Source organism: Homarus americanus, unplaced genomic scaffold (assembly GCF_018991925.1).
Source record: "Homarus americanus isolate GMGI-L3 unplaced genomic scaffold, GMGI_Hamer_2.0 scaffold41027, whole genome shotgun sequence".
Lineage (NCBI taxonomy): Eukaryota > Metazoa > Arthropoda > Malacostraca > Decapoda > Nephropidae > Homarus > Homarus americanus.
This window is the reverse complement of record NW_024745073.1, coordinates 5178365-5203083: the sequence shown is the minus strand read 5'-3', so window position 1 is coordinate 5203083 and position 24719 is coordinate 5178365. Positions and strand designations below refer to the sequence as shown.

Here is a 24719-nt window from a genome sequence, read left to right as displayed (position 1 = left end):
AGTACATCCCATTCCTCCACCTCACACACCAATCAACATGTTATCTTGTAAGTTGAATTCCTAATATTGTGTATTCCTAATAAAATATCATTATAGAACAACCATTATTCCATTGACCCTCTCATGGTCATTCAACACAATAGCATCGCTAAGCGCTCCCATGCTGGTGCAACCCCTCCTCACACTCAGCTGTATCTCACACTGAGAGCATCCCTCCCATAAACAGAAACACAGTAACAGTGGACCGGCCCTATCAACCACTTAAGTTCCTCCCACTAGCTTCGTGAGCTGGAAGATAATCTCTAAGGGTGCAATTTACGTCTGGATCGCTCTACCCAATGTTTACTAAAATGGAAAAACCATTCCTGCTACGGCAAAAGACTGCGAAGGGGTGAGATTGTAAACGACGCTATCTGCATCGAAAAACCATGAAAGGTTAAATTTCCCACCAAGGCCAAGAGTACCAGCGGATTAACTCTATGTTTAAAAAGGTTTATTATACAGTATGATCAAGTGTTATTTTATTATGTCTTAGTGTGACAATATTTTCTTGGTACAATACACATCTCTGCAAAAATAAGTAAATAGGAAGATTGCGTTTCCATTATGGAACTCCAAGTTATGGACAACTTTTCAAGAACAATTTACCAAACATAAATGCGAGAATTTCACATTCACAGGGAACCACTACCTTACTTGCCTCACTATGCTATATTTCATTCTGTGCATCTTCCTCCAAACTTAATCCTTTCTAACATAAATAATACATTACTCTTCACATTATTTGCCTTATTCATTAAGGATAGGAGAAAAAATTATCATAAACAATTTTATTCATATTACATTAGTGCTTCTTTCTTTTATCCTTTTCAGCTTTTTTCTTGATGTGTTTTTTCACCTTGTTTTTTCTTTTCATAGCCTGTGCATCTTTGACGGCTTTTTTACGTTCTTTCTTTGAAGATGGAGATTCTCCTCTTTGTCGTCCGGCTGTGGTAGGCTCGCCCTTCTCTCTTGTTGCTTCATCTGTAGATTCATCATCTTCTGAAAATTTTTGGTCATCTTCACTGAAGGTCCACCATTTTGAAAGTGGTTTGCAAGCTTAATTATGATACTATTCGTGTTTAATTTATTCAAACCTTAAGAGAGGGATCATGAGAGAACTACCGGTATTTCTTCTTTCCAACTAAAAGCAGTTAAAAGATATCACAACTTTTCTTTTGCAAGGCTTATGCCACAACCAAGTTGAAAACCTTTAGCTGGATGAACAGTTGGGAAAAGCAAACACTAAATGCCCTTGCAGATGGTGGCAGGACCATAAAAGTGCCTAAACAAAATCAGCATAAATACTTTATAAAACATGAATGAATTCCCTATAATGATGAATGTATTGCATTTCTGCATAATGACTCTTAAGAGAGATCAATGATTACTAGTGTACTTTATATTCACTATAGCATAGACAAAAAAAATTATTTCATCAACTGTATACAGTATTTTGGGTACCAATGGCCTTCATACTAGAAAATCAAGAAAATTTCATCTTCCAGGTTTTCAGTGAAGGTTCTTTGAAAAATGCAAAATATGTAAAATACAAAAATTATTACCCTATAGATTTTGAGTACCAATGATCTTTATCGATCAAATTTACAGAGAGAAAAACTGTCACCCAGTTTCTGATAATTCCAATGCAGTATAAATCTTTTTATTAGCTGCAGAATAACAATTCAAAATATGCATATGCAAAAAATGAGGGATTGGTTCTGTAATTTAATTTTATTAACAGGACTGAAAAAATGGTTCTGTTCTGGTCAGAAACCCCTCTGCATATGTTGTCATTCAAAACAAAAGGGTCACTGGACTAGCCCCAGACCCCGGGGAAGAGTAAAAGTTAGAGGAGAAAAAGAGTACTGTTAATCTACACCATGAAGGTGCCAGAAAACCAGCTTTTTGAAACGAGGATAGAAACACAGAAGAAGGCAAAGCATTCCACAGATTAGCTGTGTGAGGAAAGAAGGAATTACTATAATGGGTAATTCCAGTGTTGTACGTTGATGCCGTTAATTTAACGCCTTCAATGGACGGCGGCAACTTTTTGTTAACGCTGACGCTGAGGCCATCAATTTTTTGGGCAGGTGACGCTACAGGTGACGCAGTCAACTTTTCACCCGAGCAGAGCGTCAAGCGTCAATTTGTTCGTCGACTTCAAAAATGTTTTATTTTTCCAAGTTCGATTTTCAATTACCGGGTATCTTGTTATAAAGACGACCGACAAGGCCATGAGGGAGTTGTTCATGAAATACAACACCCCGTGGAGCGCATGTTCTCCATGGACAAGGATGTCGTCTTGAGGCCCAAGCGCAGCAGAATGAGCGACAAGCATTTTGAGATGCTAGTATTCTTGCGGGGAACAAATGAATAATTAAAATTATATAATTAAATCATAATAAATGATTAACATTAATGAATATTTTTTTTATTTTGCATATGTTACTCCCATACACAGGAGAATACGCTTTTCGGGGCTGCATTTGTACATCACTGAAAACTTGTTGACGCTAGATGTTGACGCTGACGCTAACGGCGTCAATTTATGAAATTGTTTACGCCGACGCTGACAGCATAAAATTTCTCTGCCGTTTACGCAGACGCTGGCGGCGCCACTTTTTTCGTTGACTCGTACAACACTAGGTAATTCTAGTGTGACCTGGGCAGGAATCACAGAAACACTCCCATACTCACTTCCAGAATGACACTTTTCCTGCCAAGCTACCCAAACCATGCCATGAATCCACTTATCAGCACAGAACAGATCCCTTAAAACATGTGATACAATGAAAACATTGTATCAATAGTGATAATGTATGAATAAACAGTACTGTACTGACTACACACCTTAGATTGTGCCCAATGGGACACAGTGCATGGGTGACACACAAATCCCTTACTGTCAAATCATCTACCCTCTCATCAACACTACTCTAGGATATCATTGCTACTAAGCATCAAACGGAAATTTTATGTTTCCAGGATGTGCAAGCTGCTCAGCATCAATGGAAAATATACCCGTATTCCCCAAAACTCAGCCAATTCGCCGAATGCATCGAAAATTTGACAAATGGTAGCGTTTGGCAACCCAAGCTGTGGGAGCTACCTCGCCATCCCATTCCTTCCTCACCCAACCCACTAACATTGTCTTCTGGGGGATTTCCACGTAAGTCACATCAAAATTCATTACAATATACTGTACATTATTAATAGCAAAACAAAAGGAAAACACACACTTACCTTAAATGTGGCATCAAAAATTGCATAGCCCAGCCCAAACCCCTCAAATGAAGCCTAGGACCTAGCTTTCCCTATGAAAAGGCAGCATTGGGAGACAGATGCCTTGGTCCAATTTCCCACTTTTTAGGTTAGCCCAAACAAATAAAGAGCAAGTTGCTCACACACTGTGTGACAACCCTAACTTGGGAGGTTTCAGAGCTTGGACAACTGTAATTTTATAGGCTACAGTTTGCTGGGGTGGGGGGGGGAGGGGGGCAGCTAACTTGCAGATTAGCTGCTGCCATCATAGGTTAGGGTTTACATGGATTCCGAAGACTAAAGCCTCCACCACGTATATTCACAAGTCATCTTTTACAGGCATAAGTTACATATTTCACATTCACAAAGTATGTGAATTAGTTAACACTGGGAACACTTGAAACTTTATATAGAATTTTTGCCGTAAAGTTGACCATCATCTATGCTTCTAAAACTCTACCTACTAAAAAGGTTATATTGGATAAATTTTCTTCTTGCTCTATGTACTACCATAATACTATATAAAGTGATGTTCATGTCTATTTCAGCCACCCAAAACCAGACTGTTGAAGCTGTACCACACAAGTGTTAAATGAGTCATCTACAATTTATGACTAAGTACAATACTGTACGTACTAGAAAATAATTATCAAGTGATTTGTTACTTACCTTCACTTGCCTCTCCCCCAGAATCTACTGTATCCTCAGATGGTACTTCTACTCCTGTGAGGTCCTTCTTAAACCCTATAATTTTATGATAGGGGAAGTCTTTCTCTGTCTTTTCACCCAATTTCAGTTGCTCAAGATCACGTTCTAAATCAATAACCTGTAACATTACATAACATACTTTAAACAAAATACTGTGGCAAACATTTTACAATACAAAAGTTACAATCAAACTTATTTTCTTCAACCAAATTCTACATTTGAAACAAACTTTAAGTCATATGTACAGTCTAAGACACAAATATCTTCCCAGTTGTGTCTAGTGAGTACAGTACAGTATTCAAAACTAGAGGAATACAGTATAACAAGAGCCTAATCTTGACTACATCTGGTCAGTTGGTATGCTTGACTAGATCAAAGCTTTGAGTCATTCATCGTTTGAAAGTTTGAAATACAATACTCAAAGTCACTTTACTATCCCAATTGAGGAAAATTGGCACATTTACTTCTGAATAATGAATGCACATCGAAGAAACACTAAAGGTAAATTCAGTAATCCCTAGGTTACGGAAGGGATGCATCCTTGAAAGGTTAACCGTAACTTGAACCTGATTTTCCCATTGACTTCCATTATATAATTGGAGATGCTTTCCTAAAGATATGTTTTTGGCAAAAAGAAGTACAGTACCTGTAATACAAGCACACTTATGAATAAAAATACACATTTAACACATACAGTACACTGATTATTTTATGATATAATATGATGATAAATACACAAAACACTTGAATTTAACTCACCACAAATAATGTTGAGTGCTGTGTGACGTAAGGTGGTGCAATGAGAATTATTGGGTGACATGGCAAGCCCTAATGTTTTTTAGATCTGGCTAAGTTTTTCTCCCACATCAAATTCCATAAAGCATCAAGTTTTAAATCAAATATAATTCCATTATGGGCTCTTTTAGCACTACTGCTTTCACTTGTACTTAATCTCTTCTTTCCACTTGTCTTGAATAAAGGTAATACACTGTAAAGTCTTGAATCAGATATGCAAATAAGTGTAAAATCTAAGAGCTGGGGTCAAGAGATCAAGCATACACAATGGGAGATATAAACAAACTGGGTCCAGCGGTGTGGGTACACTGAGTAGTGAGTACTCACGCTTGGTGACAGCAAACACCAAGAAATCCACACTAAATATGGTATCATGATTTTTTTGATGAAAATTTTGAAAGTTTACCCCTATTTCCATAAAACCGAATTTAGTGGTCATTAATTTACAAATTCCGTATGGGTGAATTTCCACAAACTGAGTTTAGATAACGTGGGGGACACCTGTATGTGATTCAATGATATATCCACTTAAGAGCCATCCACAGATATATTAATGATGACTGAAATGTTCATCCCTCATGTTATCGGTTATGAAATATGAAGCATTGCCAATACTGTATTGAGTCATATTCTTGTGTGTCTCGAAACTGACCCTTTTACATATAAATGGGTATTTGGGAACCACAGGTGAGCAAGTCCAACATCTATATTTCATTGCAAATAGTCCCCATAAGCACAACACCACATCTAGTATGAAACCAGAAGAGAAATGAGGTGAGCTATGATTTTGTTGTATAGGAGGGGTGTACATTCAGTGGAGGTAGCAGAGCCAAAGACAGAAACACAATAAACATGAAGCTATCAAACAGGGAGGTACTATTGCCTGGGAAAATATTGGAAGCATAATGTTAGACCCTGCTGCTATATGGCACCACAAAAATTTTGACCAAGTCCCAGGTTGCTGATCTGACTTTCTGCCTCATTTGCACACAATTGCAGGGTCTCAATTGTTTCTCTTACTTTGACAACACAACATATATACAGTAAACCCTCGATAACTCGGCATTTGATAACTCGGAATTTCATATAACTCGGCACGGATATGGTCTCGGAATGTATTATAATATAACTCAGGAAATGCGGAGACATTTAAAATTATCTGGGAAAATCTCAGCATATCTGGACACCTGCGCCACCTACCATGCCTCTGTATCACCTACCATACCTCTGTGTCACCTACTATGATGCTTCATTCTTCGCCTGCAGTGCTGGTAAGTGTTGCTTTTTTACATTTAGTAATTATTGTACATGTACATATACTGTTTATGGGTCAATAATTTTTTATTGTTGTATTTTTGTAGGAGAGGGAAGTGCCTCGATAAGTCGGAATTTGGGATAACTCGGCAAGGCCTGAGCCCCATATGGGACGAGTTATCAAGGGTATACTGTACTGTATACTGTATTATTTCTCATATACTGTACAGGTATATCATTTCTCTCTCTTGATTTTTTTATTCGGTCATTATTATTATTTTATAATTTTTATTAATTTATTAATATTAATACAGTATTAATATTATTATTATTACCATTATTTTATTATATCCACCACCACCCCCCCCCCAGTCTTGACATGGGTCATTATAAAATGACCTGTGCCCCGGTGGGCTAATGCCTAAAAAAAAATAAAATAAAAGGATTAAGAAGTAGCTATGTAGAGGAAAGCATCCAGATGAAAACATACCGTTCAGGCCACCCTCACTCACCAACACCGTATGAAGACCGAAAGGTTAAAGAATGCTTGTAAGCTAGGCTTATAAATAGAGGAAGTAACATCAAAGGGGAGTTACAACTGCAGTACACATCACAAGCAGTAGTGTGGTAAACGAATTCAGCAGGTGCTCACTTACACATCCCAGTTGTTAAACCTTTACAGTATTAACATAACACCACAAGGAGCAACAAATTGAATTTGCGAGACAGTACAGTACACGGACATGGAGGACAACTTTTAGCAACGGGTCATATTTTGTGATGAGAAGTTTCTGCCTCCTGTACAATACCAGTTTCCAAGGTTTCTCTGGACTGTCAACTGTTCAGTAGTTTCAAGGATGTGTGCATCAGATGGATCTACTTTTCTGTGATTTATTCACCAAAACTTAGAAAGTTAGTTATGTCTTTATACTATGCATAATCTCAAAGAAAAATGAAGATTCATAACCTCTCTCTCTCTCTCTCTCTCTCTCTCTCTCTCAGAATTAAATAACTTTGGCTGTCCCTCCAGCAACAATTTTCACATTTTTTTTTCAAACACTCAAAGAATTTTATACTCTGTACTTTTTTACTTCCTCTTCCCTCATGAAAGACCTGACTTAATACATCCCATTCCAACTACCATATACCAAATTAAATGCTAAATACAGGTCTTTTGCACTGACTTGATCCAGAGTTTTTGGAATGAAGACATTTTTGAACACTTCCTCATCCACCTTCTCTTGATCAGTCATTTGTCCAACTGGTCGCAAACAGGCAAGGGTCTTCATCTTCTCTAAGTGATCATCACGGTTCTGGGAGGTTATAGTTTGATCCACTAAAAAGTTGAACAATTCTTGGATTGTCATGGTGGGCACTCCTTTTTTACGGAAATATTCTGGAAGTAATACATGTAGGTTTTGTAATGCAGGAATGGTTGAAATATTTAGAAATAGATGTTGGTTTCCCAGTACAGTACAAACAAGCACTAAAACACAACTATACAGCATTCTAAATAAAAAATTATAACTCTTCCAACATAAGATATGTGAGCAATAGACGATTTTCAAATACACTGTATACATATCTCAAATACTTCAAAAAGTAAAAATGATTAAAAAAGGTGTTGGTAAAACTAATCAGAGATGTAAAGTGATATTGGTGTTACTCTAATGGACCATCATGCTTTTAGTGAAGAAAAATTCTCAATGGACAGACAGAGGGAGATAATTTAGAAAACAAAAAAGCTGGAACCTAATTGCAAGCCATTTTAGTATTCTATCAATCATTGAAAAAATCAGTTCAAGGTCATAAAGTACTGTATATCTAAATCACAACAGAACATTAACACGCACTCACTGACAGTAGTCCAACATTCATACACATGTTTCATTTTGATTCCTGCTTAGATTATGTAACCAAGATTGGAACTTTAATAAACTAAACAGACCCAAATGATAAAAACACAAACCTGTAATGTTGGTACAATCCTTTCGTAAGAATTCCAGTGAGTGTGGATGATCTGGAGTCACCGACTGAGATACATCAATGATAAATGGTCGACCTTGATGGTATCTATGGAAACAAGAATGCATATTAAAATTAAAAAAGGAAAATAAAAAAAACATAAAATATTCCTCATTTCAATTCCCCTCCACATATAAAATTTACTCAATAAATCTGCATGTACATAGAAACCTCACTCATTTAAACTATACAGAGTAGGGCAGGTCCATATACCTGATTTATTTAATTAAACAAATAAAATGTGCACATTGCTCCACAGTCAAAATAAGCAGTGCTCACTCCTCCCTGGCTGCACATTAAAAACTTAGCAGGTGCATGGAAATAAATATATGATTATATAATGCACATATACAGTACAGGTCTCTTTGTTTTACAAAACATCTTCCATGTGTAGTAAAAAAAATTATATTTTCTTACAATTCATGTCACCTCATAGCATGATTAATGCAGTATTGTACTGCTGCAATTTTGTATCACAAAATTTTATATATTTTTTTTCTATTTGTATATTTATTGCGGTTTATACTATAAAATCTTCTATACGTATGTATATTATTGCTATATTAATTTTCCACTAATTTACTTTACTAAAATAAACAAATAAATAATTATAAGAAATAATCTACACCCAGTCCTCACTTAACATTGTGGATACGTTCTTGCAAACTTTTTCGGAGTGAGAGTTGTGAACTCTTGGAACAATCTACCAGAAAGTGTTGTGAAGGCACCGAGTGTGAGCTCTTTCAAGACCAGACTTGACCAACACTGGAGCAGGTTCAGGTACATTCAGGAGCCGGTGCATGCCCAGTACTTGCCAACAGTGCGTAACAGAGACGTGACCGATCGCCCAAGCGGCTAACGAGCCGATCATTTGGTGAAGAGGATAAAAGTAAAAAAGTATGACTAACTTCTGTTTAATTTCTATGTAATAATCTGCAAATTTCTATAAAATAAAAGAGTACAGTACAGTAGTATTACTATATCTCTGTTGGAATTGTTATTTTATTCTGATCATCTTCCACTTTCAGCTATAGTAAATTGTGGTAAAAGATAATTACTATTGACCTCAGAATACCTCCTAATATCAAATGCACGTGGGCTCAAAATTCCCATGATATTGGTCAGATCTCAAAAAAAAATTGGGGGGCTTACAGTGCCCCCTCCCCCAAATCAGCTGGATAAAACAAACAGTTGAGGCAGCTGAACACCTTGAAGTTATTTTGCTACCTTACCCTTCAGAAAATCATATTAGAATGCCAATAACATAATTTACTCTACAATCATGTAATTTCAGCTTGCAAATACTTAGAGATAGTGGATGATATACATGGTGTGGGTGGTGGCATGGTGGCCAAGATGGCCACAACAGGCAGGAATGAGGGACCTTGAAATTGTACAATCTCACCCACCCTCAACACAACCTTATACTTCAGTACTACCTTTATCACTATCATCTCACCACATAAATAGTGTAACAATTATAAAGTACATGATTTAGTGCAGATTAGGTCGTAACTATGTGACAGGTGTTGATCTACCTTCACAATGGGTCAGCCGCACAGCCTATGAGCATACTGAATGTACCACACACTTTCATCACAGGCCAATTAGCAACCAGACAGTCTCCTCATCACCTATCTCTGATACTACATATCATCTCACTACATCTCACATTTCATTAGGGGTTCCAGAGTGACCTGATTCATGCTTGGCTGAATCTTTGTCTTGACTGCCATGTCACACGAGTTTTTGGGGCAGGAAATATATTTAATGCACAGAGACCCATGAAGAATAATTAAACTCCTATATGCATTCATTGTGTATGTGTATGTATATGTGACAGTTTACCTTTCTGAAATAAATCAAAGCTTCATGAAGGATGAAACAAAATATCTTAATTTTTTGTTTATCAAAACTTACAGGAGATTAAATTCACTGAGATCAGCATGGACCAGATGGCATTCACGGTACATAATCCACATTTGAACCACAAGATCATAGTACAACTCTCGTGCCTTGGATTCAGAAATGTCTGCATCCTGTGGAACAAAACAAAAGATATAAAATAATTTAATTGATATTATAAGCAATAGGATAAGGAAATTTTATCAATGTTAATCACAAAAAGTATGTGATAAATCTGATTCATTTATATAATACTGAACAGTAAAAACCATACTCGTGGACTAAAAAACATTAAAGGATAGTAAACTTAACAGATGCTCAAAGCACCAATAATCATTACCTTCAACCTTGGAGATGGCATTGAATCTGTACCAAGGAACTCCATAACCAGCACATGTGAGCGTAGAACCACAGGCCGTGGGACAGGCAAACCACAGTTATGCATACGGAACAAATTACTTGTCTCCTTCTCTGCCCATGTGCGAACCATTTTCCTGGGGTTGTGCTTTCCATATCCATGACGAAACCTGAACCATAAAGATAATCAAAGAAGACATTAATGAGAAATCTACTAAGGTACAAGACTACAACATATCATTAACCTAAAACCAAGCACACTCAAACATTCAAATGATGAATATTAGTTATACTACAGTAAAACGTCGATATAACACGAGATACGTTCCAAGAGAAGTCGATTTAAACCGAATTCTCACTAAATCGAAGTGTTGTTTCAATGAAATAATTTAGTTTGGTACTTGAGAGAAACACAAAATACTAAAAAGACTGAGAGTCTACCCAGATGCACCTCAGCCCATCTCCTAAATAAACAGAACATTGTGTTTTTGTAGTATTATGTTAAAACAAACACTCATAAATCAACACAGCTAAAATTATGGGACGTTAAATGGTCTGTTTACTAGTGATCAGCTGATGGAAAAGGGGGGAGGGGGGGGAAAGGTGAGGTGATATGTTTGACAGTTGATGCCAAGGTCTAGTGCATATTTATTTATCTGTCCTCTTATAAAATGTCACTGAACTGACATGTTCTAATTAATTTTATATTCAAATTATTCGCTGTCTTGCAAGGATTCTAGCAATGCAAATTATATTCTCCTCACTTTAGTCTGTGATATTATATAAGATAAAAACTTAAAGCCTAAAACCACCAAACCCTACCAATGAAACAACAATGTGCATGCAGTGCCTTTTCTGTTCTTTCTGTTTAGATGTGAATCAGTGGATTTCAAAGTAAAAGTGACAAAAGTAAAAAAACACTGTTACAAATTACAAGATTTCACTTTGAAAGACTGCTCCAAAAATATGATGTGTTCACTTATTATGTTATTGAATCCCCTTGTTCATTTGTTCTTCTGTTATCATTTACATTTTGTCACCTAGTTACTCAATAGCTCATTGGTAGAGCAAATGCCTTGCAAGCAAAGGGTCCTGATGCCTGTCTGAAGTGGATGACTCTTTATACAGTGCAGGCAAACCCCGTTATTCATAGCCACGGTTGTTCGTAACGCCGTTTATATGCAATCAAATTAATGTTATCTATTTCCACTATTCGCAATGGTTGCCCCGTTTATTCGCAAAATCTTACGAGCAAAAATTTTGAACCGCGCGCCTCAACCGTAGCGTAGGACAGCATGTGTACGTGTGTACGTATTCCTCCGCCATACGCTCCCGCTCGCCTCAGCCTCACACGTGCTGGTGTGTGTTTTGTGTGATCTCGCTATGCCTAAGCGACCAGCTACTAAAACTCCCAGCAATGTTGTTAAGAGATCATGTGTGGCAGTTACATTGGACGTAGGAAGGAAGAAATGCCACTTGCAACGGGAGAAGATGCAGATGAAACTCCAACTCAACTCCTCACTGTACGGAACCTACAGAAACTGATTTCTTCATCTGAGATGGCAATGGATATGGCATTAGAAATGGACCATAATGTTGACCAAAGTCGCACTATCATCAGCAATGTCAAGAAAGAATTACGAGCATACTACGAGGTGCTTGAGGAGAAGAGGAAGACTGCACAACAAATGACTCTTGATGCATTTATCACGGCCAAACCTTCAACCCCCAGTGCACCAACATGTACTGCTGAATGTCTGGTCATCTTATACCAAAGAAGGAAAAGGCACATATAAAAGAGAGCTCTGATGGTGAACAGACAAAGTTGAGGAAGGTGTATGGACAGAAGAACTAAAGAAGCTTTACAGGCACAGGAATAAAGGCAAACTGACATAGTAGTGAAGAGTATGATGAGTAACAGGCTGGTAACTAAGATTCTGACAGTACAGTTGAAAGGAGGATTGGGAAGAAGACCATAAAAGAGATAGAATGTGATAGTATCTGAGTTGTAAAGTCCAGGAACGAACAGTGACTGCACACAATTGACATATTTTCAGAAGCCATTTCCTGATATGAAGAAATGTGTCTGGGAATGTGCAGATCACCTAACTTTCAAAATTCAGGTGCTTGTGAGTTACCTCAATATCCTAACTCCTTGTGTGTGGGGTCACCTCTTAGCTGAATAAACTCATCTGATGTTAGCCAAACAAAATTTTCAAAAAAGTGTCCCTGTAGTGGAGTTAATAGGTATGACAGTCCATCAGATAATTGTTTCCCCACTGGCAAGTGTAGCTGACAGTGTACTCATTTTATTACCAGGTGTGTAAAGGGTGTTCAGTGTGAAAGCATCTCATAAAAAAAAAAACGTTAAAGATCATAAGCCATAAATCAAAACAATGAATTTAAACAAACATACTGTTATAATAAATATATTATTGCTTGTTTGTTCCATCTCTTTTATTTGGAAATAGACTATGTCTAAGACAGTGCTATACATTAAAAGATATGTTCTAGTGAATCTTTAAGGATTATACCTGTGATCCCCAGAGACGTATCTGTCCCGATCTTTGAAGGTGAGAATGGATGTTTTGTATATTTTCACGGCATAGTCTTGGCCATCACTTCCCAGGGCATGATACACATTTGCTTCTTTGCCAGTAGAAATGCAACCATTTATCTGTCAACAGAACACTCTGTCAATTATGAAACCTTAAGCAGAATTCTTCTATAAACATTTTGAGCTCAACTGGTGGATTACCAATATTAGAAAATCTAGGATTCAAGAGTGTTTACAGTGTGTTAGGGCGATTATACACACACACACACATGGGAAAGGACAAATTCCATGTCTAGGGCAGATAATGTACATAAGTCTTCACAAAGTCTTACAGAGATTTTAAAGAAGCCATACTACAGTACTGTGTAGGAGAGAAAAGGCAATGATGATAATGTTGAAGTTATCAGTAGTAATATCAATGAATGCCTAAATTTCACCAGTCTTAAAATTATTAGGCCACAACTTAATATACAGTATACAAGGATTACCTCTGTGATAGTTCCTTTGTTGAGAAATTTAAAAAGAATCATCCGAGTTCGTGGGTCAAGCACTTGCTCCACTGTTGCTCTCTCTGATTTGTCACGGACTCTTTGCCTGTAATTGGATACATCTATTAAGAAACTTTCCAATGCCATTATTTCAATAAATGACATGCACCTATCAATGAAACTTCTTGAAGGTAAATGATAGTTAATACAAAATAGGTTAAAAAAGGAGAGAAATAATTTAGAAGAGGAAAAATGTATGCTGCAAAGAATGGAAGATGGGAAGGTGTTTGATCCAAGAAGGAAGGTGTGGAAATTGAAGGAACAAAATGTAAGAGAACCATTTTATGCTGAGCTGAGAAGTGTGGAAACAGCCAGTGACAATGTAAGGGGTAGTTAACAAGATATTGAGCCAAAATAAAGGATGGTCTGCTGAGTGCAGATGATAAGATGTGTGGATGGACAAATGGACCCAGCCAGACATACAGTAACATGGTGGTGAAACGATGAAGTAAGAAGAATGATAAAGGAGAAAAGATTGTATAAGGCCTGGATTGTGGGTGGTGACAAGGAGTACCTGGAGATCAAATGCAGGGTCAGAAGAGAGGTTTACAATGCTAAGAAGCATAAACAGGATGCATTTGCTGATATGCTGGATAGTGTAGAAGTAAGAGGTGAGGCAATCAGAATAACCAAGTAAATAAGGGTAGAAACAAGGATGTTGGTAGTGAGCAGTGCATGAGAAATGACCATAGTAATATGGGTGCTCATAAAAAGGAAATTAAAGGATCTTGGAGAAAATACCATGATTGACGACTGAATGAAGAGTACAAATGGGACAGGGGCAGCTTAGGAGTAGCAGAACCAGTACAGGGACCATGCCCAAGGATTGAAAGAGAATGAGTGAAGGAAGCAATTGACATAATGAAAAATGGAAAGGCATCTCAAAGCTCTGGAATACTGTAGTTGTAAAATGATGGAATGTACTGCTCCAGACAACTGGAGGGAGGGTGTGATTGTGAATATTTACAATGGTAAACGTGATGCACTTCAACATGGGAATTACAAGGGACCTCATGCTGTTAAATCAAGTTATAAATGCTGTGGAAAAAAGTAATTGAGAAATTGGTAAAGTGGACATGAAGTTTGGATTCATGCCAGGTAGGCAATATTCACTGCCAGACAACTAAATGTGAAATATCTAGGAAGGAAAGAAAATTGTACTTCATATTTGTAAAATTAGAGAAGGCATTTAACAGGTTATTATGTAAAGTAATTCACTAAGGGTCATAGCATGTCTTGTTCAAGTCATAAAATTATATTAAGCTTGAAAATAATGGAAAATATTATTAAAAAAGTTCTAACGTAGTATGACTTAATTTGCTTAATGATACAGTATATTATGTCAGAAAACAGTCTGGTAACAATGAAAATTTTGAGTAACAAAAGTGTATCACATGAGTTATCACAGATAAATATACTGTACGTATATGCGTATACCTGGAATGTAATTTTAGTTATATTTCATGATTCCATTAAAAAATATCATGTTAATTAATGTATTTTTCAAAAATGAGATTTCACCTTTCATTTTCAGCTCTGCGTTGAGTTTCCACTATCCGGTTAGTAACATTGCCACCAAAACCTTTAAGTCCTTCAAATTTTTCCAAACAAATCTTTCCTGCATATTTTTTGAATAACTTCTCAGATGGTTGAAACTTCTCAACCTGAAAATAAGCATCAACCAAAGATTTTTATTTATTGTTACACTGAAAACATATCAGTATCAAATTATTGTTTCATCAACTCTGATTCACCTCAATGTTAAAACTTCCTAATATAAAAGTACTGTACAGTTATTCCCTTACTATTTACTATTCTCATATACCACTTCAAACAATATAACCAGATAACATCTTAAGAGGATATACTATACAGTACAGTACAGTACAGTACAGGGTATTGTACTACTTACCGTACATTTCATCATGATTTTTCATGTATTGAAGATATACAGTGACCCCTCGTTTAACGAACACCTCGGTTAACGTAATTTCGATTAACGAACTGCCTTCCATAAGGAACTTCAATTTGGTTAACGAAAAAAAATTCGGTTAACGAAGTTCTTACGAACCGACCTCAACATGTTTTCACTTGCACTGACCGGGCAACCAGCTTTAGTATCAGTCCGCCAATACATTAATCGGTTCAAGGGCTTAAATTTCTTACTATTTTAGTAAATATCAAGAAGTTTATACTATTCAATAATTTTAAAAGTTTAATATTCAATTTTTTAGTCATTTTAACAATTATTGAACATAATTGAAGGTAAAGTGACTAGTTTAATGCGCGGCATCCAGCCTCTTAACACAGCAAACAGGAGTTAGTCTCTCTCTGTTTTCACTGGAAGTAACATCTTGCTTGATACTCTCTTCAACTAAATGCTTTTTTTCTGTGTTTCCAAGCAAATTATTGGTCATTTTGAAATATATTTTACATATTGACAATATATAATGCAGTGCAGTGTTGATTTAAAGAAAATAATCTTGAATTACACCAAGAGAGCTAAAATTTTATGGGTGAAATGGCGCCATGGGGTGACTTCTCTTCCACCCCAATGCCTTCTCTTCCTTCTCCTCCACCCCCATTCTAAATCCCATCATCATCATCATCATCCAGGAGCCTTCTACATACACACCTCAAAGTAAGTGAACTTTTCTACCATTTTTGTTGAATTTAGGAAATTTTTGATGAGCTGGAACCAATTACCCAAAAACCCATTGAAACAATGGTTTCGGTTAACGAACGACCTTCTGGAACGGATTGAGTTCGTTAACGGAGGGGTCACTGTATTAAGATGAATATTATAAACCTCCTGCACCTTCAGGTACTGGACCTTAATCACACATGAAAAAATTTAAGAAAGAAAAAACTTGATAAAAAAAAAACATTCAATAACTGTAGAGTTACATACTGTACCTGCAGGGGATCACAGTACAGGCTAAACTCTTTATAATTTTAGAAACATGTTCTTTTGAATTAAACTAAATATTGAAATTTAATGTAACCGTGATCTTAAGGCCATATTGTACAATGAATCACAATATTGTATAATCCATTCATCTTTCATAATTTCTTACTTATATGACTGATGTTGAAAAGTGAACATTACAAATCTAAAAATTTACAACTCAAACTGTAAACCAACCTTCTGTGACTGAATGCTGGAATGATTGGGTCCAGTCCGGTTGCTCTGATGATATTGCTTTGTCAGGTCTGTTAAAGTTTAATATATCAATATTACAGGGTTGATTCTGAAACATGATACTGTAAGTGTTTTGATAAACAAAGCTTCTTGAACAACATAAGTAACATGTAATAAAACAAAATTTGAAGCATGGCATTCCCTTTATGGCCAATGGGAGGAAGCATGTGAACTTACAACTAAACACAAAATGGTCCATCCTTTAATGGCAAGGTATATTATCTAGCAACAATTGATTAAATAATGTTTCATACACATTGTCTTCTTCCCCAGTTGATCAGGGTCCACTGTATCCCATTTAAACCAATGGTTAAATTGAAGTCTAGTGAGTAATTCAGGTTCAGTGAATCAACTAAATTGTCTCTTAATTCATTTGCTCAAATGCTTCAAACCCTACCAAAGTCATGAAGTGGAGACTATGCTTGAATTCTTGGTAATCACTATCAGTACTATCAGCAGTTGCCTTGGTGAGCAAATTTGTATTTCACAAGATAAATATTCAAGGAAGGTGAAAAATGTACTTCATATTGTAGACTTAGAAGAAGGCATTTGACAGGGTACAGTACTATGTGAAGTGGTAAAGTGGACAATGAGAAAGCTAGAAGTTATGACACTCACTATACGAGATATCAAAAACCTCAGTGACAGTAAATAGTGAGGGAAGTGAGGAATTTGAGATAAAAGTAGGGGTCCATCAGGGGTTTGTCTTTAACCCACTTCTATCTATCATGGTCCTCGAGGCAATATCTCAAGACTTTAGGACTGGCCTGCCCTGGAAATTATTATATGATGATGACTTAATGCTGACAGAAAATAGTATTGAAGAGACAGTGAAGAAATTTAAAAAATGGAAAGATGGAATAGACAAGGGCCTGTGGGTGAATGTGGCAAAAACAAAAGTATTGATTAATGGTATGGGTGCATTGGGTAAGGGACCTGTGGTGGAAAGTGGAAAATGGTCATGAGTGGTCTGCAAGAAAGGTGTTTGTAGCAACTCAATAATGAGCAACGAGTGTGGAAAGTGGCCATACAAGAGGCGCAGTGCAGTAGTTGGCAGACTGCAGAACATTGTTGTCTTTAAGTACAGCTCCTCCCCGACTTACGACCTACTCGACTTACGACCACTCGCACTTACGACCTGCCTCAGTCTTACCAAATTTTTTCAAATTATGTACTGTATTTTCGAGTCCCAACGTCAATACACAGAGAAAATTTTCGTTTGTAATTCACTTTAAAATGGCTGGCAAGCTTAAAAGTGAGAGTTTTTTGGTGCTGAGAAGAAAAAGAGACACCCATTTTAGATTTTCTATGTATTATTTAAGCACTTTCGACTTACGACCATTTCGACTTACGATCTGGATTTGGGTCCCAAACCCCATCCTAAGTCGGGGAGGAGCTGTATTCTGTATGTGCAGGTAACCATGTGCCCACAGCAAGGCTGGAGAAACTCAACACTGGGGATATGTCCTTGAACTGTGTTAATGAGTTCAGTTACCTGGGTGACATGATCAGTGCTGGTGGGGTGCTGAAGCCTGCTTAGTTGCAAAAGTCTGAAGTGGCTGGAGGAAGTTTAGGGAACTGCTGTCTTTATTGATGGAAAGAAAACCTTCCCTCTGAGTGAAAGGAAGACTGTATCTGGCTGATATGAGAAATGTGATGTTGTATGACAGTGAAACATGGGCGGTTAAAGAGGATGAGAATGGATGAGGAATGTGACATTGAAAGACAGGAGGTTCTGTTCAGAGTTAAGAGGGTGGCTGGGTATTGTTTAAGCATGTGGAGAGAATGGATGAGATCAATTGGGTAAAGAGGTACATGAGCCAGTTTAAATGTGGATGGGTAGGCCAAAAATGACATGAGAAGTTACAAAAAATTACAACATTAGAGGTAGGTACCTGACAAGAGAGACTGCAAAAGACCTTGCAGTTGCCATAAGGTAACCACAGCTAACCCACATAAGGGTGGAAAATGCCCATAAAACACTGAGGATGAATAGTTTAAAAATATAAAAATAAACTACATACTGTAATTATAAAAAACAAACAATAAATATTGTATCCCAAATATAGCCTCCAAACGATTAAAGAGTTAAAAATTCCATTATTGATAAATCTAGTAAAAGACCATGTGCTGGGTCTGTGCGGCAACACTTGACAAGCAGCCAAGGTCACGGCAAAGTTGGTAGTAGAAAAACTGATACCTAAAGGAACTACAGGGAGGGATACGAAAACATCAGTTGGTAACTAAGTAATTTTTACCACCGCTTTCATTATTTACCTTTACAATCTTCATCCACATAGTACACATCCTCATCATAATCAGAGTCATCATGATCATAATCATCAAAATCACCATTGAATCTTGATGGCGTACAGATGAGCTGATGTGAAATGTTGTCATCACTTTCATCCCAGTTCTCTTCTGTGAGTTTTGTTAATGCTGTGATAGACAATATGCGGCATGGCAGACGCGAACTTTCACTGGAAAAATACAACTATTTTACCTTTACTTAGGAATTAAGGAAATCAACACCATCATTTGGTTATGTATTACCCAACAAAAGGTAGCTCAAATTTTGTGACAACCGATGATAGGATGTTATTTAAGGTGTGACAAAGTTGTAACCTAACAATACAACAAATTAGTGACATTTGCGAAAGAGGTTCCAAAAGGAAGTCAATGTTCAATCCCTGAAACAGGAAGTGTAACAATTCAGTACTGGTGTTACAGCGGTATCAGGCATACCTCTTTCACTATGTTATTATGGTCTTGAGTATTGGCCCAAACACACATGGTAAGGGTGTTATCCAGTGTAACACTACCAAATATAGCAGGTTTCCTCTGGGAACTCTGGTTTCCTCCTATACTAACACTGAACAATAAAGTTCATTACAAAGTAATAAAGAGCAGACCAACCGCCTGAACATCTACGGTAGTAAGCTAATAATAAGTAGGAACCTTAAACCAAGAAAAAAATGTGTATTTTTTCGAAACAAGGCTAATAAAGTACAGTACTTAGGTTCATACAAAGGAGTGTTGGTTACAAGACTAGCGAGGTCATCCTAAAACTATATCTTGTGCTTGTGAGACCTCACTTGGATTACACAGTTCAATTATGGTCACCGTATTACAGAATGGATATAGAATCCTTGGAAAGAAGTCAGAGGAGAATGACAAGACTAATCCCGGGCATTAGGAACCTTGAGTACAGAGTCAGGTTAAAGCATCTTAATTTGCACTCCTTCGAGAGGCGTAGAGTGAGGGGCGATATGATAGAGGTGTATAAATGGTAGTCAGGGCTGAGCAAAGGGGACATTACAAAGGTACTCAAACTATCCAACCAGGAGCGAACTCGTAACAATGGTTTTAAATTAGACAAATTTAGATTTAGGCGTGAAATAGGTAAACATTGGTTTAAAAATAGAGTAGTGGGCGAGTGGAACAAGTTATCAAATATCATCAGTAACTCGAATATGCTGGATAGCTTCAAACATAGGTTGGATGGATATACTGTATGAGCAATAGGGGTTGGGTGTAAATGGGACTGCCCAGTATGGACCAATAGGCCCGCTGCAGTTTCCTCCATTCTTATGTTCTTAATACCCAGAAATTAAAATAATACCAAATAAATTATTTGGGTGGGAGCAAGTGAAACAATAACCAGGGTTAATATTTAGCAGTTGCCACCACCTAACTGAATATTGAGTCATATATGGGGAGATCGAGAAAAATTTTAAAATAATTTATTCTACAGTATAACGTTTTTGTCGGAAATTTATAGTTTTCAAGTTATTTTAACTTTTATTTTATAATATTTGGCCAACCAGTGTGCGTTGATATGATGTCATAGTCGTGCGCGCCATTCAGCGTGAGTGCCGAGGTGACGTAATACTCGTGCGCTAATCAACATTCGGGTCTAGTTGGAAGATGGTGTCTGTGTGAAATGGATGAACATTGGCTGGCTGCCGCATTATTCAGCGCATTTTGGACAATGAAGCAGCAGCCATTGTCATTTTTAGGGCTCACGGTGTTCTTGTTTCATCTGTAAAGTGTCCAAGATGTAATTCAGTGTCAGTACAGTACTGTGTAGATCAGCATGCATGGTACTGTGATAAGAGACGGATACTGACGAAGGCACCACTTTCTCATTCAAGTCGCATCACTCTATCCTCTTGTATCTCTTACTTAAGGTAAGTTTCTTACACACTAGTGGTTAGTTTAGGTTAAGTGAGCTTAGGTTAGATAGGCTAGGTTAGGTGAGGTTAGGGCTAATATTCATCCACTGGCTGTCCAAAGGTTCCCACCATGTTTACCTGAGGTTATACTCCTCACTTAAGAGTCAGTTGTCTCCTTACCACCACCTCCTCCTCCTTGTAGGGTAGGGTAGGGTAGGGTAGGGTAGGGTAGGGTAGGGTAGGGTAGGGTGGTTGGTTGGTTCCTTTGGTATGAGAATAGGTTTTTTGTTTTTTTTGTTTTTGATATACTAAAATTTTACCTCCCTTTTTTTTGCAAATTAGCAGTTTCTGTTAAAAATTAAAATGTTCATTTTTTGCAAAAAATGATAATTTGCAAAAGAAATGAAAGTAAAATTGCAGTTTTGGCCAATATGCCCTAGTAGTTTATAAATTAGTTTATCCAGTGTATTTTGGTGTTTTTTAATTGAATTTGACCTTTATTTCTGGGGTAAAGAACCCGTTATAGAGTTATCCCCCCAAAAGTAGGGGAACTTTAAAACTCATTTCTGACATTATTATTCTTTGCTGCCTGGTTGAAATGGGGTTAAAAATAATCCAAATAAGAAGATCTAAAGGTTGAGGATGGTTAAAACAGTCAGCCGTGTATTGGCCGAAACTGCAATAATACCGAAATGGGAATGTCAGATTTGAGTAGAACACCGAACGTCAAAAAAAAAACTATTCTCAAACCAAAACCTGATGACAGCCAATGGACGAACATTTACCTAGGTTAGATTAGGTTGGGTTTTTCAGTTTTGTTGAGGTTTTTACATTGTTTGACCGTCCAGTTTTTTCAATATCAACTAATGCTCATTTCAGACGGCAATGGTCATATTTGTATTTAATACGATTTACACTATAAAAACCCATTTAAGTCAATTAGGTGGTGGCAACTACTAAATTTTTACCAATCCCAGAATTTCTTGTTACTTTGCTTTTACGACCAATACTAGATCTCCAGAAAACCCATTCGTAACCAATCACCTTACTCTATACATCTTAGTATCTGCCATTTACAGCATTATAACACGCTCCATTGAACTTACGAATCCTCGTCTGCATCACTGAATTGTCCATCGTAACTTTCCAGTTCCATCTTAATGAATTCTTTGTATCATAATGCTTTAAGTTCTCCCCTGCACGTGTTGCGGTTTGTTGTGGTGTGCAGCGTTCAGTGCTCACATAGAGGCGGATTGATGGATTATTAGCACGGTGGCCACTCATTGCTGGCCCTGATAAGTTAAAATATATACGTAGATGTGTATATTTTCGTGGGATTTTCTTTGATATGTTGGTTTAAAATACATGAAATTAAATCCATGATTAGAGAATGTGAACGTGCAATAAATTTTCTGTATATGTAAAAGAAGTAGAAATCGTGATCGGGATTGGGCGTTCACTGGACCTTTTCCAGTGATTGTGATGGGGGAGGGTAGGGGGATGACATGAGCCCCCAAGAACAAAATCCCCCTAGATAATACTCCACCAGTTAAAGTGCATGGTAGGACAAAATCTCCCCATTTTTTTTAATCTTGAGGTTTCTCAAAGTTGGGTTTGGTTTGCATTGTACTTTGGTTAGGTTTTTTCTATGACACTTTTCTTTCAAATTACCCCTAACCGAGATACGGGGTTGATAGCACCAACCAAACTATTGTATTGTAGTGGATTTCTCCCCTACAAACGCTGTTTGTCGCTGAGTAGCCGACCCCGCGAATTCCCCAGTGTATGCCTCGTGGTCTGGGTCAACCAGCGCCGCCATACATCACGGAGATCAACTACTAAGCCACGCCTACCCCCGCTATTTAAGACCTGACCTCGTGGTGACCTCTCTCTTCTTCTAGCTACAGCCGCAGCAAGCTACACCTCCTCCTCCGCCGCTGCCTGGCGGCCCTCGCTCCCGCCGGCGAGCATGGCGACCCACAAGCTGTCCTCCTCTGAGCACCCTCACTAACCAGCTCTCTCTACATCACGCTTGTATCCACGCTGCCACTTCCCAGCACCAAGTTGCATTGTACATCCAATATAACATGTATACAGAGAGCACATTGTGAGTTTCCTTTCTCCAACCATCCTGAGTGTGAACCCAAACATAACGTACCCCACAGTATACTTACCTAACCAATCGCCTCCGCCTCCCGGACCCTTAAATATCTTACTTTTAGAAATTTTATTTTTTTCTTGATAGATTTTCCAAAAAAGTCTATTGAAGTTTTACGTATCATTCCGTGATGCTATATTTTTTCATAAAATAAAACGAAGTATGACTGTATATACCTATTTTTTTATTGATTTATACAATAGCCTGTATGTTTCTCTGGCCCAGTGTCACTATTGTATCAAGCTAGCAGCTGTAGCCTGTTTGTCTCTGTTCTGGCTCACAGTGTCACTACTGTATCTAGGGAGGTTCCTCACCGGTCATAGGAATGGGATTGAAGGGCTAGCTCTAGGCTTTTGCAAAGCCATTGCAAATTCATTTTCTCACCCACTTCTGTCTGAATCGCTTTAAGGAAGGCACAGTGAAATTGACCGAAGCTAGCCTTTATAACACCTGTTCCACGTCTGTTTACGTTTAGCTTTACTTTTACTTTTATCCTCTTCGCCACTAATCTCGTTAGCCGCTTGTGCGGTCGATCACGTCTTTGTTACGCATTGTGGCTCCTGAATATATCGGAACCTGGTCCAGTATTGGTCAAGTTTGGCCTTGAATGAGCTCACACTCGGTGCTGTCACAACACTCTGGAAGATTGTTACAAGAGTTCACAATTTTCACTCCGAAAGTGTTTGTCCTCACTGTTTTCTGGACTTATGGCTTCTTCAACCATGAACTGTGACCCTTGTGGGGCAGGCTCGCTTCTTACCTCTATTCAAAGCCCTAAATATCGTATCATTTTTCAGTACTTTCTACTTGATAAATGAAAGACTCACTATAAAACCGATTACATTATTAACAAGCACATCACAGCGGTAACGCGTGTATCAGGAGTTCAAAACAGGACACAGTTGAGAAAGGTGTTATCCAGTGTGACCTTATCATACATTACTTTTTGCTTTTATCCTCTTCACCACTGATCGGCTCGTTAGCCGCTTGGGCGAGCGGTCACGTCTCTGTTACGCACTGTTGGCAAGTACTGGGTATGCACTGGCTCATGAATGTATCTGAACCTGCTTCAGTGTTGGTCAAGTCTAGTCTTGAAAGAGTTCACACTCGGTGCCGTCACCACACTCTCTGGTAGATTGTTCCAAAAGTTCACAACTCTCACTCCGAAAAAGTTTGCCCTCACTGTTTTCTGGACCTGCGGCTTCTTCAATCTTGAGCTGTGACCCCTTGTGGGGCGAGCGTCCACCAGCTCCAAGTAAGGACACCCGACTGAGTAGTGCCCCTTGAGATACTTGTACACCTCAATTCGGTCGCCCCTTGCCCGTCTGTAGTATAAGCTAGGCAAGTTCAGGAGCTCCAATCTCTCAGGTCCAGAAAACTGTGAGGGCAAGGTTTTTCGGAGTGAGAGTTGTGAACTTTTGGAACAATCTACCAGAGAGTGTGGTGACGGCACCGAGTGTGAGCTCTTTCAAGACCAGACTGTCAAAAGCCTTGGCAAATTCTAGGTAAATATTGTCGATATTACCACCCTGATCTAGATAAAAGGTTTTACGACCTCCGGTTTCCTCATGTACAGAACTGATACTGGATAGACCAATCGCCCGAACGGCAAGTAAGCTGATAAGTGCTGAAAATTATAAATATTAATACAAATAATATCCAAACCAGAATTCATTCCACGGTTTGGTGTTTAAAACTGGCGGGCGTGTGGGTGTGCATCCTGCCTCGGCCG

General features: G+C 37.9%; 1 protein-coding gene across 2 annotated transcripts; it reads right to left on the bottom strand.

Annotated features, from left to right (window-relative positions):
• Window positions 1-508: 508 nt before the first annotated feature.
• On the bottom strand, window positions 509-22123 carry LOC121878554 (serine/threonine-protein kinase RIO1-like). 2 transcript variants are annotated; one of them, XM_042384862.1, is made up of 12 exons: window positions 21936-22123; window positions 18932-19134; window positions 16598-16665; window positions 14974-15116; window positions 13393-13498; window positions 12882-13024; window positions 10331-10517; window positions 10006-10124; window positions 8030-8133; window positions 7245-7456; window positions 3973-4129; window positions 509-1041 (listed from the first exon to the last, which is right to left on the bottom strand). In XM_042384862.1, the coding sequence occupies exons 1-12, from the start codon at window positions 21983-21985 to the stop codon at window positions 845-847; spliced, it is 1689 nt and encodes a 562-aa protein (XP_042240796.1). In that variant the 5' UTR covers window positions 21986-22123; the 3' UTR covers window positions 509-844. The 2 variants fall into 2 exon arrangements, with proteins under 2 accessions (XP_042240796.1, XP_042240797.1); XM_042384863.1 differs by lacking the exon at window positions 18932-19134 and having other exon boundaries at window positions 21936-22122.
• Window positions 22124-24719: the final 2596 nt, after the last annotated feature.

Excerpts from the sequence above, each read along its gene's own strand:
- LOC121878554 (XM_042384862.1), bottom strand. The coding sequence starts at position 21,985 with ATGGAACTGGAAAGTTACGATGGACAATTCAGTGATGCAGACGAGGAT. Across the intron at positions 15,117-16,597 it reads CCAGCATTCAGTCACAGAAG|GTTGAGAAGTTTCAACCATC; the intron begins GTTGGTTTACAG and ends GCTTATTTTCAG. Across the intron at positions 8,134-10,005 it reads CTCAGTGAATTTAATCTCCT|ATACCATCAAGGTCGACCAT; the intron begins GTAAGTTTTGAT and ends TTGTTTCCATAG.